Source organism: Asterias amurensis, chromosome 13, assembly GCF_032118995.1.
Source record: "Asterias amurensis chromosome 13, ASM3211899v1".
Taxonomy (NCBI): Eukaryota; Metazoa; Echinodermata; class Asteroidea; order Forcipulatida; family Asteriidae; genus Asterias; species Asterias amurensis.
This window is the reverse complement of record NC_092660.1, coordinates 3,490,115-3,505,656: the sequence shown is the minus strand read 5'-3', so window position 1 is coordinate 3,505,656 and position 15,542 is coordinate 3,490,115. Positions and strand designations below refer to the sequence as shown.

Here is a 15,542-nt window from a genome sequence, read left to right as displayed (position 1 = left end):
GACTGGCACCTTTACGAAGCGTTTTCAACCATATCGTGGAGCTTCGTATACATCTTTGACAACGTTTTGATCACCAGGAATGTCCGGGTTCCAAGATCTTGCATCCGGGGGCCGCTACGTTCTGAAGCCGGGGTATTATCGTAGAGAGAGGGGATTCGCCCCAGAGTTTCTGGTTTATTGTTTAGTTGCAATTGTGCCACAGAACCCTTTCACTTATTTCAAGGTGATAATATACAAGTAAAATGTGTGTTATTTTAATGTGTGGAAACACCCTGCGTGTCATTGTTAACACCCATACAATCCACATCATAATTTGATGGTGTTAATATAACACCAATGCATGAATGTAATGTTGCAGTGTATTTGAGAAGAGAACAGGCTGAGTAACCATTTAAAAAAAAAGTTTGTCACAGAAACAAAATCGTTTATACTTTATATTTTTACCGTACAACCTCGCGGGTCACAACTTTTTGAGCCGGATTCCGGGTCCGATGCTGACCCGGAAAATGAATAACTGTGATTTTAACTCGACTGCGTCAGTTTATTGTGTGATCATTTTGACACAGGTTCTGGTTCATACTGACCCAAAAATGGGTCAAGCCTAACGGTACTCGGATCCGGGTCAATTCTGACCCAAAAGCTTCAAAGTAACCTTCAACCCGAACGGGTAACACTCTCCTCATGTCAACACACTCCCTAACCGCCTGCAGATTCTGATATAATAATAACACGTCATCTCCCTGGGTACTAGTCTGCCACCGGGTAATTACAGGTAACCTAATTACCAACAGATAATTCCACCGGTGCATTGTTGGTTGTGCTTGCTGCTTTATAACACGCATACATCATGTATGGACGAACACAATACTCTATCTAAAGGTCGAGTTGTCAGAAGGCCATACGATTATTAGTAGACATCTATGGGGAAATCAGGCTCTGTCGCCCGCCACACACGGACATAAAAAAAGCGCCAGGAAAAAGCACGAGATATATTGAACTATTCTTCCAGCGAGTGGGGAGGGTACTGAGTTACAGCAAACACGTGTGTTTAGGTTTTTTTTTAAATCTCTGCGTGTCTTTGCTCTTACCGCGCAAAGGCAACACTAGGCACGAGAGTCAATGATACATCGAATGGTGCAAATTAAACGACAGTAGGAGCGGACGCCGTAACGCTAATTGGATAAGTCAATATTGAGTGGCTATAGGTGACGAGTGGCTGTAGAAGAATTCCAGCTCGCAATGCTTTCCAAAAAAGGACGGTAAATAGACTGTAATTCTTTAGAAAGTACGGGGGAAACCTCGCTCTATTAGCCCCTGGTGATATCACGTATCGTCTGCGTGTCACGTGTACTGATTTTTGTTTACTCGGTTGAAATAGCTATCTGGTAGCTGTATGCTACGTCTTTGTGCAGGCACGAATGCAAAATAAAATTAGTTTATGTCTGCTAGTTTTAAAATAAATGCGCGATGAGGATTGTCAAAGGCCAGTCTTTTCACTTGGAGTATCTCATCATTTGCATAAATTAACAAACCTGTGAAAATTTGAGCTCAATTGGTCGTCGAAGTTGCGAGATAATAACGAAAGAAGAAAAAAACACCGCCGTACGGAGCCACCACTCCGTTTAACGTCGGGTTGAAACCAATGGTTCTTTTCAGAACCACCCCTGCCAACTCATTAGAGATTGTCATTACATGGTGTTACCGCAAACCTGTGCAGTTTCTACGAAAAGGTAAACCGATCTGCGAACAGCTGTTCAAAATAGTGGCCCCAGATTCTTTCTGTGGTGTATTCGACCCTTTAAGTGCAGTCATAAACACTTCACTCAGTTCAAGATGGCTTCTAGTAACTGGTCACGTGGGTCTTTTTGACGGAACGGCTCAAGCTGACCCACGGGAACGCGGATTGGGTAGGGGTGGGCACTTGACGCATACCCATCGTATACTCAAGAAATTGGACATGGATGTTACACTTTATGCATAATGCCGGGCCGTTAAAGGAACACATTGCCTTGGATCGGTCGAGTTTGTCTTTGAAAAAGCGTTTGTAACCGTTTGTTATAAAATGCATATGGGTAGAAAGATGTTGTAAAAGTAGAATACAATGATCTACACAAATATGCCTCGAAATTGCACGGTTTTCTTTTTACCTCGTCGACTAACACGGTCGGCCATTTATGGGGTCAAATTTTTGACTCCCATAAATGGCCGACCGTGTTAGTTCGCGACGTAAAAGGAAAACCGTGCAATTTTGAGTGACACTTGTGTGTATCGTTATATTCTACTTTTAAAACATCTTTCTAACCATAATGCATTTCATAACAAACGGTTACAAACGCTTTTTGTAGACCAACTCGTCCGATCCGAGGCAACGTGTTCCTTTAAACGGAGTATAGTGGCTACGTACTGCGGCATCGAGATTTACGGTTGTACACTGCGTGTTGATTGTCGCCCTGAGCCGTACTAAATGTTGAAGCTTTTTTTAATGAAAAGCGATCACTGGATTTGATTCGACATGAACCCAAGAGCTTTATTTATTTATTATGCTTTTAATGTTTTAAAAAGTCCTCACACGGAATTGGTGAATTAATAAATAAAAACCCACGCTGATTTATCGGAGTTTGGCGCGAAGTTGACCAAGGCAGGTTTGACAACAATGTATGCCGTTTTTCAAAGTCAGCAGAAGATCATTGCAAATGTCTGAAACGTTTAAGTGTCATCTTCAATAATATGATAGGGGCCTATTATCAGAAAGGACGTAGGTATTTGTTGCTATGGTCTTCTTGAACCAGGCAACAAGTCAGTAAACTCTAGGTGTCATGTACTCTGGACAATTTGTCTTACTTTGGCTGCGATCAAACCACGTTGTTGTCCCCCGTGTTTCTCTCGTGCCTTAAAACCCAATCAGTTTGGCCCATTATTGTCAAGATTGTATGGTTTTGCATACCAAAGTTTGCTTTCCATGAAGAAGGATTTTTGTAGGGTACAATAAGAGTGATTTAATGGCGTGTCAGGGCACAGAATGTTTTACTCCTGATCATAATGACACGGGGGGGGGTGTCCTACAAAAAAAAAGAGCGCGGATGTTTGAGCAACATCTTGAACCTGAGAAGTGGCCTCACTCTCACTCGCTGAGTGCCATAGTCTCAGAAACATTGAAATAAATGGCGGTGAAGTGACTCTCTATCGAGAAGTATTTGCATAGTGCATTACTTGGACCCTTTCTTTCCTCTCATTCTTTCGGAAGGTCGGGGAGATTTGGCAGACATTGAGGAATTTGACATAAGATTAACAGTCCTGTTTATTACAGCGGGATTTTGCTTTTTACCTTCAGAGCATAAAGGATATCTTCACTTTTGATGATAGGTTGTTTATTTCCACGACAGCCCATATTCAACTTTCATTCATTTTTATTGAGTGAAGATTAAAACATTCCAATTAAAGGCAGTGGACACATTGGTAATTACTCAAAATAATTATTAGCATAAAACCTTAGGGGAGAGGTGGATAGTGTAAAACATTGTGAGAAACGGCTCCCTCTGAAGTAACATGTAGTTTTCGAGAAAGAAGTAATTTTCCAAGAATTTGACTTCGATACCTCAGATTTAGAATGTGAGGTATTCGTGTGACAATGTTGTTTTTTCTTTCATTATTATCTCGCAACTTCGACGACCAATTGAGTTCAAATTTTCACAGGTTTGGTATAATATGTTGAGACACACCAATTGAGAAAACTGGTTTTGACAATTACCAATATACTAATGTGTTTTATGAAAAGAAACAAGTTACATTAATCGCTATAAGGGTTTTGCCCCAGTGTTTTTATAGAAGATGCTACTGAACGCGCCGCACCTGTAAACCCTCACAATGTGCTACAGAAATCGGTCTCATACTTGAAACAAAAATCTATTAAAAAGAAGGGCCATGCTTAAGTAGTGACCCCGAAAAACTGTAAATCAGTGAGTCAGCCTCCTTGTTATAAAGATGGTCATGGTTGTTAGCACCTTGCGAAATTATTACAGTTGAAGTGCACTCGTTGTTCAAAATCAATGATAGTATGTCGACAAATTTGAATCTTCGACAGGCGACCACTGGATATTCAGATTTCCGTAATGTCCTTTGGTGATTTACAGTGCACCAGAGATGCCGTTGGGTGGATAGACGTGTGGACAAGTCGTTAAATTCTGTCGCGGTGATAGCGTTCCGACATTCCCCGCGATTCCCGCGGTATTCTCGCGAGACTGCTGGCCCCCGTAGAAGTCGGGCAACCAGCAGTTCACGCGAGAGCAGTGATCTCGCGAGAGCACCGCCATAACTACATTATCTCACCGCGTGGGACCATGAACGACTTGTCCACAAGTCTATTGGGTGGATGGATTCGACGTTCTTGATAAAATACAAAGACAGTTATTTCCCGTTTCCTTGAGAATTGTACATTGTGTTTTCAGTTGGAACTTTCAAGGTGGCTTCCATAGTATCTTTTTATTAGCTTGACCTAAAAATCAGCACAACGATGAAAAAAATCGATGACGCTTCATTTAACAGCGACAATGATCTGACCACAGAACATTGAGACGTGAAATTTGGAACTAGCTGAACCTATCTTGCACTTCAACGTGTCATTATAAGAAACTTTGAAAGGCTTTGTGTTATTTATTGAATTATCTTGATGTGGGGGCCCATGGCAAATATAATTAAATGACATGATATTGATCAAATTTGCTCACATCGTGTCAGTGCAATGATTTATTTGAAGGCATTAAAGTCCAAAGAAAATTACAAAACACGGCCAATCTCAATATGATGCAACATTAACCTGCACTGTACAAACCGGGGTGTAAAAGTTGACGCCATTGGTCTTAAAGGGAAGGTACACGTTCGGTAATTGCCAAAGACCAGTGTCCTCCTTGGTGTATCCCATCATAAGCATAAAATAACAAGCCTGTGAAAATTTGAGCTCAATTGGTCATAGGAGTTGCGAGAAAATGAAAGAAAATACACCCTTGTTGGACGAATCTGTGTGCTTTCAGATAGGAATAAAAGACTTCTAGCTATAGAAGTCTTTTATTGTTTTAGTGAGAAATTACCTCTTTTTTAATAACTACGTTACTTCAGAGGGAGTCGTTTCTCACAATGTTGTATACTCTCAAACTCTCCCCATTACTCGTTACCAAGTAAGGTTTTATGTTAAAAAAATTCTTGACTAATTACCAAACGTGTACCTTCCCTTTAACACCGTAAATGTAACATACATTATTTGAACACCCTGCTGTGTAACTTTTGATTTTTATTTTTTTGCATCTATGTGAAAACATTCATGGTGTCATTTTTAGCAACCATTCTTTGCAGTCTAGTGTTTTGCCTTTAGTCAAGAGCCTCCAAAGTATCCAAAGTAGCTATACGAACAACGAAAGTGTGCTTACTTGAACAGGGAAACCAACCAAAATACCATGTCACATGCACCATCTGTTACTGGTTTCCTTATTTTTTCTCTTTTAGCAGAAAATTTATCTGCTTGAGCGGCTCAATTGAATTGTACGCTGTTTGGGCAGTTGTAATGAAATCAGTGGCCCTCCACAAGTGACTTGCACTTTAGGGTAGGTCATCGTTATAGACCAAATTATCAATAAAGATGCAATAAAAGTCACCTGTGAAGGTTTCAGCTAAACACAGACACGACTTGTTAAAATAGTGTCGCGGTGTTTTCATCAAAGGACCTCGAACCCATCCACGTTTAGCGAGGTAAAAACTGTAGGCCTACCAACTGCATCTCTCTCTGGCTGCAGTTTTCACAAGATTGCCTTTAGACGATTCAACATTTTCGATATAAATATTGGTTTGCGGTAACACCATGTGTGTATCTACTTGCCAGGTAGAGTTTGTTCTTAGAGAACTGTCTTGCTTAACTCTTCTACCGCAGAGTAGATTGTCCGGGTGTTCGGGAGACTTCGCGGTAGTAGAATTAAGCAAGACAGTTCTCTATAAGAACAAACTCTACCTGAGTGGCAGGTAGACACACACATGGTGTTACCGCAAACCCAATATACATTGATACCTCACCATGCAATGCCTCAAATCCTAAATTTTTGATATACTTCTAATATAGGTTTCTAATCAATGGGTACCAATCAGATGATTATTATCACACGATTTGTATGACTTTAATATCAAAATCTTTACAACAAGTGGGTGTTTTTTACAGAATTTTCGGGGTCATTAACTAAACCCTACTTTTTAATCCGATGGTCTGAAGATAGGTCCAGGTTATTATAAAATGATCTAATAATCTAAATCCACAGTTCTGCATGCTCCTTGATACTTTTCCATCTCAAACTGGTTTCGCTGTATAGTAGTATTTCGTTGGTAAGATTGTTTTTGATATTTTGTATGTGAGTATTGTCATGTGATTTAAATGTAAAAGGGAAACCCCGAAATGGAGACTGTTGTATGAGACGAGAATCTAATAGTTAGGGCCGGAACAATCCGGATACGGACGAGTGCTTTTCAGCTGTCCCCCGATGACGACTAGAGCACACTCTAGTTGAAACGTCAAGAACATACACTGCTGTTCAGACGAAGCGTCACCTTCAACCTTAAGGAGATTACAACGTGGTACACGCCTACCCGAAACAATTACATCATTAATCAATAGCTAACATGTAAAGTGTCTTAGTCTACAAACATCGCACGTACTGCCAAGTCGATGTTTCGTCAAAAACAGTAGCATCAATAATCTAGAAGGTTTTTTTTCCGTAGCAAAACATGGTTTCATGTGGGTTAATATTGTCAAAGACCAGCATCCCAATATGTGAATAAAATAGTAAACAAACCTGTGAAAATTTGGGCTCAATATGTGTCCTCGAAGTTGCAAGAAAATATTAAAAGAAACAACACCCTAATTGCACATTGTGAGTGAGAAACCTCTTTCTCAAAATATATAACTTTAGAGGGAGCTGTTTCTCACAATGTTTTATACTATCAACATCTCTCCAATGCTCGTTACCAAGTTAGTTTTATTCTATATAGTTGTGAGTAATTACAAAACGTGTCCAGTGCCATGTTTAAAACAAAACAAAAATACACGCTCTGTGATGATTGTACGTGTGAAATAGTCCTCGCACGCAAGCCTTTAATAGTCACGTTGTTTCCCCACCCCGAATAAGCAACACGTCATTACAAAGTTGTCATCTTAATTTCAACACACACTTTAAGTAACTGTCATGCTCAATCTATAGACGGCTATATTCATGAAAAAGGCCTGCATTTCACGTTTGGTTGTCAGAAAAACCAATTTCAATGTAATTTTAACTTCTGATCCAGCAATCGCCCCCAACTGTATTTTTCCTTTTGACACCTGAGTCCTATAAATAACGGTCTATCTAATGAGGAATATCGGGCACTCCCCTCGGCTATTTTTCTCGGCTCGGCAAAAAAAAAAAAGAATATTTAAAGAAAAATGTGTACGTCAAGATCCATCAAGAGAAAACTGTGCAGAGTCAGAGTCACTTCTGCAAACGAAATGCTGCTCAGTTGTATTCAGTCTGACATGCCTGGCAGTTACCCTTATTAGTGTCTGTTTCTTGTATGTATTAGTCGATTATATTGTTGTGTAATGGGTGTTCAATGTAATTGTAATTGTACACGCCTGAGCTATGTTCATTGTGCGGGCATCACTCTAGTGCAATTGTACCCGACAAACGTCCAAATACAACCACAACTTCTTCTTTTGAATTCCGCACACACCGATACCTATATTATATATACAGCCAATGGTAAATAACCGCGTGCAAGTGTGTTATTTGAAAAAAAACGGCTGCGTGTTGCCGATTTGTTACCCAAGTCATCGTAGCCGTCTCTCCGACACTGCGGAGAGCTGTGGTTTATCCCCACGAATGGAGCTGTTTATCAGTCCACCGCGTGTGGGTAACTCCATCAAGTGAAACACGAGCAGTGTGAGTACCAGGGGGAATAATTCATCGAGTGTTTCCTTCTTTTATTTTAGCATATCCCGAAGGGCAGTGGCACCAGCGACCGGGGAGAGAAGTAAAACGTGACATTTTAGATCCGTTAAACTGAAGACGCGCTAAGCTAGCTGGCGACAGATCATCATACACAGGTATCTTTCTGGTTTACAACAAAGAGGCAGTGAGAGACACAGAGAGAGCGCGCCAACTCACGGTGAGCTGTCACGTGGATGAAACGTCGCGGCCAAGTCAAACAAATCTACCCAAACATTACTAGATCATCGGTGATCAACCTGTGCGTATAAATACCGGAACGTTACATAGGAATAAGCCAGTGCACTGAGTTTGTTTGAATGAGGATGACTTCGTGACGACGGTTGAACGGTTGAAAACCTCCCTACAATCTCCCCCATATACCCCTGGATTAACTTTACTGACGGGAAAGGATGGAATTGAAACTCTACGGTAGAATACCATCGAGAAAAGAAGTGTGCCGAATGTTGGCGCTTTTTATCATGATGTCCGTCGTGCACCGTGTGCAACCAAACGACGTTGTGCAGGAGAATTTGAAGCTATACCAGCTGGACCCCATTGCGGTAAGCACTCTTTGCCTAGTTTCTTGCATGTTATTACTTTTCTGCTAAGTGTTTTTTTCTTCTTCTTTTTTTCTTACTTTCTTATATTGTGGCATTTGCTTCGAAATTGATACTTCGAGCCAAACTCTTTAGCCAATACTTTATAATTGCTATTTAAATACTTGTTTTTAATCAAAGCACTACAATAAAATTTTAAAAAGCTTTGTTTCGTTATGGCAAATCTTTAAAACAAAACTGTTCATACGGGTCCAAACAACGAAGGTGACAATAACATATCAAATCTTTTAAGAGCAAACCAGTCCCGTGTATAAACTTAAGGAAATGTGACAGTATTGTTAATTACTCAAAATAATCGTTGGCATAAAATTTACTTGTAAACGGGCAATAGAGAGTTGTTGACGGTACGTTTGAGAAACGGCTCCCTCTGAAATAACGTAGTGTTTGAGAAAGAGGTAATCTCTGACTCAAATAGTTATTCGAAACCTGCATGAAGCCCTTTTAAGGCATTTTTCTTTCATTATTCACCCGCAGATTCGATGACAATTTGAGTCTAAATTTTCACAGCTTGTTATTTTATGCAAGTTTGTTGATACACCAAAGTGAGAATACTTGTCTTTGACAATATTACCAAAGGTGTCCGGTGCCTTTAAGTAGGAAGACTAGAACGGTCGAGGGGAAGCAGGGACTTGCTTGCAGACGTTTCTGTAAGCATCTAGACCGGTAATTACTACCGGTTATGCAGGCTGCTCAATCTGGTCAAAAAAACGGAGTGTGGGTTTTATGTACACACTTGAAGTGGAGAGATATTTCGACGAATCTGGAACGAGAGAGACGGACAAAATGCAAAAGCCTTTGAAAAGGCGCGAAACCACTTTGTCCAAACTCTCAGCTTCGGGGAATCTGAAAGAGGGAGAGAGAAAAACAAGTTCAAGACGCTAGCAATGAATAAACCAGCACTGGGGTTCGGAAAAGCTTCAACAGAAAACAAGTGGCATCCAGCCGTGATATAAGCCTCCTTGAAGCAAAAATATAAAATTATTGGAATCGGGAGGTTTTTTCAACCATCAGGCAAGAAACTCTTCCTACTTTAGTCAGATTTCCGTGTTTTTTTTTTGTTTGTTTTTTCTTGCTCTTGGGAAAAAAATCAGAAAAACTGTAGTAATTAAGTAGCCGAAAAAGTCTATCAAGGCCTAAACCTAAGAAGAAGAAATCCAGGGGCAAAAGATTAAGCCTCATACAGTCTTGTGGGTAAGCCAGTTCCTCAGACCCACTAGAGGTTGGCCTATATAGTTGGTCATTTGGGGAAAAAAAAGTAAATACATTTAGGCCTATACACGGTAAGATAGATTATTATAACAAATCTAAAATCTGTAAAATATTTTACAGGAGCACCATACGCACACTTCAAGCAAAGAAGAATGCTGTCATAGATACAAAAAAAGAATCACAATTTACGCCATGGTTAATAACATTAGAAAAACAATTACATTGGTGTTATTTTAACACTCTTTTATCAATTTTAAATCTGTCTTTGGTATCTATAAAAATGTGACAGCACATATGGTGTCAACTTTAACACCTCAGTTTTTTTGCAGTGATACCGATATTATTATGGGTGAAAGGCAGTGGACACTATTGGTAATTGTCAAAGACAAGCCTTCACAGTTGGTGTATCTCAATATATGCATAAAATAACTAACCTGTGAAAATTTGAGCTCAATCGGTCATCAAAGTTGCGAGATAATAATGAAAGAAGAAAACACCCTTGTCACACGAAGTTGTGTGCATTGCGATGGTTAATTTCGAGACCTCAAGTTCTAAATCTGAGGTTTCGAAATCAAACTTGTGGAAAATTACTTCTTTCTCGAAAACTATGGCACTTCAGAGGGAGCCGTTTCTCACAATGTTTTATACCATCAACCTCTCCCCAATACTCGTCACCAAGAAAGGTTTTATGCTAATAATTATTTTGAGTAATTACCAATACTGTCCACTGCCTTTAACTATGTGTAGAGTCCCGAATCCAAAATCATTCAAAGTTCCGGTCAGTGGGAAGTGGCAGTTCCATCGTATCATTTTGAAATATAATAATAATAATTTCTGGTCAAATCAAAAAGCTCTCTTGGGGACACTGTGTCTAACCTAGCGTGTAGATTAGTTTAGAAACTCTCTGACACTTTAAAGGATTTCGCATTCACTCCACAGCAAAATAGAAATTAACGAATTCAACAGAAAGAGAAAAAAGGTATGAGCGCCTAGAGGCAAAAGGCAAATTTTTAATGCAAATTGTGTCTGCTTTCTCAAGTATGAATTTTGGCGCGAAAATGACTGCAGGCGTAACGACAAAACCTGCGGGCAGTTAAAAGGTTTTGTGTTGCTCTTATCTAATTGAAGTTTTATAGGACTGATCTTTTAAAGACTACGTTTCTTTCTTTCACTTTCACACCTTTTTTGGGTGAGAAAGGTTTGTTTTTAGAAGTGCCGGAGGGAGAAGGGTAGTTTTGAATTTCCCAAAAGGCACAAAAAGCAGGAAAGATGAGAGTTAGTTATGGGTGCCCCACTTACTCGTCTCGTACTTGAATCTGATTCAAAGAGTAGTGCTTACTCGGTTGGATGAAAATAAAAAGCGCCAGGCGCCACTTAAGCAATTCCAGAATAATTGTCGATCGTACACGCTCATATGAGTTAGATATAATGTTTGTGAGTTATACTCGTGATTGTGGGAGTGAAGGGTAGTGTCATATATTGGTTTTCGACAACGTAATGCTGATTTATTGTCACGATTATCAACTAAGATACAATAAAAGTCACTGTGAAAGTTCCAGTTAGATACAGTGTCTACTTGTAATTGAGAAAGAAAAAAAAAGAAAAAAACTTTTGTTTTGCCCACGTTTAACGAAGTCCACTTCTCCGGCCGCAGCATTGACCTAATAAAAGAACACAAATGAAATCTCAAATTTTTGAGATTTAAATTTCGAAATACCTTGATTGACTTCTAAAACAACAGACATTTCAATCGAAATAATTTCGAAATAAGTTCCGAGTCCCGTTTAACTTACCCATCTTTGATTCAATATATGATGCGGAACCCAGGTCAAACTGACACAGAATCGAGTCAGAATGACTGAGAATAATATGATTAGACCTTATGCACATGACGTCATTTCAGTACGGCGCCCTCGCCTTGAGGTCAAAAGGAGGTTGTTCATTGGCCAATCTATGTGCGTTTCGATTGTTTCGTCACCGTTTGACCTCAAATATGGCGGCTGGATGACTTCAATGCATAAGGTCTATTGAAATCCCATTCTTTAACCACTTCACGGGTTAGCCTGACCCGGATCAAGCCTTGTGGTACCCGGAATCTTACCCGGGATGGTTTTTGTTTCTATCAGTGAGAGTTTCTATGATTATGAAAATACTGATGCAAACAACAACATAATTTGCTGGTTTCTAACAACGACGAATAAGACACCAAAGGACTGCAGTATAGATTGTGATATCGAGCGAGCGTGTTATAAGTACGAAATAATTTGATTTTTAGGCACGACGTGACGCGTGTAAAGATCATTGCACAATCCATTGTAGTTTGTGATTTGATAACATTGGGAATTTGAGAATTAATGCAACCGTAAACTGATGTCCTAAAAGAAATCGTACATCATCGATTTTCGAAAGAAATTATATCTGACACACCCAGTGGAGTCGAAGGTGGGGGCTTAATGCAAGGGCAAGCCGAATTCTGTTAAGGGATTTGGTAATCCAATCGCAATAAAAACTTACTTGGTCAGAAGTTCAGCATCTTTCGATAGTATACAACATTTTGAGAATAATTTCACCTTGAAGTGATGCGGTTATGGACGAATATGTCATCTCCCAAATATTGAACCTGATAAAAGTTGTTGTTAGATGCGGTTCTTAGCTTGTTTATTCCAATTACGGATTATTCTTCCTGCAAGCGGAACCGCTCCGGTTTTTCGGCGGCATCTCAAAAACGCAACCAACTTTTGAAATCAAATATTCACGGGTTAGTTTGATTGTAAATATAATCTGCAATTATGATTAAAACAATCGAAGGGTTCTAAAAATTAAATGTTCACTTTCCCTTTGAATGTCGCATTCTTCTACATTGCTTTACAATTTCCTGCTCAGCAAAAATGAGCCGGATACCAGTCACATGCGAATTTTGTGAAGCAGTGGCTGGTAACCTTATCATGGATAATCATGTGTTGTTTTGCTTACATGTTTTTGTTAAACTTGGTCAGGCTAGTGTACTTCGTAGTTTACTCGTGCACTTCTTTCCTGCATAGGTTTGTTAAAATATTTAGGTAACTGAACTATTTATATGTATAGTAGCTGAACTATGAAGTGAAAATGACATCTTTAATGTTCGAATCCCACCCGAGTAACATGCCTGTGATATTTTTTCACAGGACTCGGGAAAGTACTGAGTATACAGTGCTAACACACATCGGTGTATGGGTAAAAACCAAAATTAATATTCTTTATCCCCGATGCAAATTAAACATCTATTATATCGTTGCGGTACCCGCTGCCAAAACATAGGATTCGAACTGCCTCTAGCTGCCGGGCAACCTCGGTAGTCTAGTTGGTAAGACACTGCTCTAGAATTGCAAGGGTCGTGGGTTCGAATCCCACCCGAGTAACATGCCTGTGATAGTTTTTCACAGGACTCGGGAAAGTACTGAGTATACAGTGCTAACACACATCGGTGTATGGGTAAAAACCAAAATTAAGACATCTTTAATGTGTTATTCCTTTTAAGGTGTTGTTTCTGTATGTATGCGAATAATGATTCCTTGAAAATGGGGAACAACAATTCTCATGTCGATACAATTATTATTGGCCCATTTTGTCTATTGCCCTGGGAGTCTAAACTGAGGGCTCTGAGACCAAAATATTCATTGGGTTATTATCGCTGGTAAACACACAACGTCCCCAACGGGCAAATGGAACATTATGTCTTTAAGAAAACCCCATTAGTGGAGTAAGGTAATGTCAATAATTTCTTAGCCTGGAGATAGTACTTTGTATTATTTATAACAAACATATTTCTAGATAAACTAGTGGGGAAAAAAATACAGATTGTGAGATAAATATGGGGGGAAACTCAAAAAGGGGGATGTGAGTGGGTGCGGTGAGATTAATACAACCGGAACTTTATTAGCCAACCTACATTCGTGATGTTAGGATACCTGAAGCATAATAATGAAATAAAAACATCAAAGCAGCCGCGTCGTAGGGGGAGGGGGGGGGGGGAGGTACGCTCGATACATGCACAAACAACATCTTTACATTGGTGCCCATGGTGTTACTTCAGCTCTATGAAGTACATCAAATAGTTAAGAACAAAACAAATAATGCTTGCGAAAATTAAATTTAATTTACTTTTTACTGTGACTACTACGGAAATGTTGCATGTTCACTGCCAAAACTTACAGTGTTGAAATTGACACATATCTAGGCCTTTAAAGACACCCCACAAAGTAATCTAAATAAATATTATGGGTAATTTAAAGACAATGAACACTATTGGTAATTGTCAAAGACCAGTCTTCTCAATCGGTCGTCGAAGTTGCGAGATATTAATGAAAGAAAAAGCATCCTTGTCGCCCCATGGTCACACGAAGTTGTGTGCTTTCAGATGCTTGATTTCGAGACCTCAAATTCTAAATCAGAGGTCTCGAAATCAAATTCGTGGAAAATTACTTCTTTCTCGAAAACTACATTACTTCAGAGAAAGGGAGCCGTTTCTCGCAATGTTTTATATGATCAACCTCTCCCCATTACTCGTTACCAAGTAAGGTTTTATGCTAATATTTATTTTGAGTAATTACCAATAGTGTCCACTGCCTTTAAGAGGCACCAATGCATTGTATTTGCAGATGTTATAACTTGTATATTTTATCTCAGCAGAAAATGGTAAGCACTTCTGCTCAAGCAGCTATATGAAATTGGGCCCAGCTGTGCGCTTGAAATAACTCAGAGGGAATATAGTGCTTAGCAGCTTTGTCGTTCGAATAAGCATCCGCAGAGCACATGGGCCCAACTTTATATAGCTGCTCAATCTTAAAAAAATAGCTAAGCACAACGGAAACATGCTTGTGGCTGGTATTCTGCTTATGTTTGCAAAGCAGGAATTAAGTTGCTAAACAAATTTCTCTGCCTATAAGCAGCTCAATCAACCTGGGCTCTGCATGCATGCAGTGACTAGCTTCATTCACCAATATGGCGTTAATTTATTTACATAATTTATTGGCTCTCGAATCTTTAATGATTAATACAATTACTTGTCCCTAACAACTTAACAAAATTCCCTTATTTTAAACCAGCCCAGGTTGTACTCCTCCGTTGCGTACAGCATCGGAATTGTGCAACGGAGACTGATATCCCATCAGGGATTATTGTAGTCCTATATATGCTTTGTTATTAGTGAGAATTTTGTTTTGTTCTATCCGGCTTATACATATTAATGAGTTAATTGCAACAGGGTGCACTGACCATGTATAATTGGTTCATTGGGGGAAAGGCTGGGTGTCATTCCACCAAAGATCAAGGTTTCCTCGCCAGTGTGACCCACATTCGGGGAATAAACTAGAGGAATTTATATGAAGTGGCCTAATTAATTTGAGTATACTTGGGCTAGTGTTTTTTCAAATAGGGTGGTTGGATTGGCGTGGTGGTATCTTTCCTCGTCTTCTAGTACCCTGGTTTGAATCTCACCGGGGGCACTGCATGGATTGGGTTTTCAGTCCCTATTTGACTGCGTGGGTTTTCCCTGGAGTAATTTTTGGGGGGTTTCCTCCCGCATCTTAAGCTGAAATTTCCTTCATTGTCTTTTCTCCATTGGGTTCATGAAACAGCTTGCTTTTTTGAGAGTCCTTGGCTTCACAACCAGAACTAATTAAATGAAGGAAGACAATGATTGTGTTATTCTGACGTTTATTATTTATACACTCTGCAACTC

The 15,542-nt window shown here is 39.6% G+C and overlaps 1 protein-coding gene across 1 annotated transcript in view; it reads left to right on the top strand.

Annotated features, from left to right (window-relative positions):
- Positions 1-8,069: 8,069 nt before the first annotated feature.
- Positions 8,070-15,542, top strand: part of LOC139946225 (transmembrane prolyl 4-hydroxylase-like) — a 32,076-nt gene continuing 24,603 nt past the window's right edge. Inside the window, exon 1 of the mRNA XM_071943843.1 lies at positions 8,070-8,557. Coding sequence (XP_071799944.1) covers positions 8,408-8,557 — 150 coding nt within the window. The 5' untranslated portion in view covers positions 8,070-8,407. The remainder of the gene's footprint in view (positions 8,558-15,542) is intronic.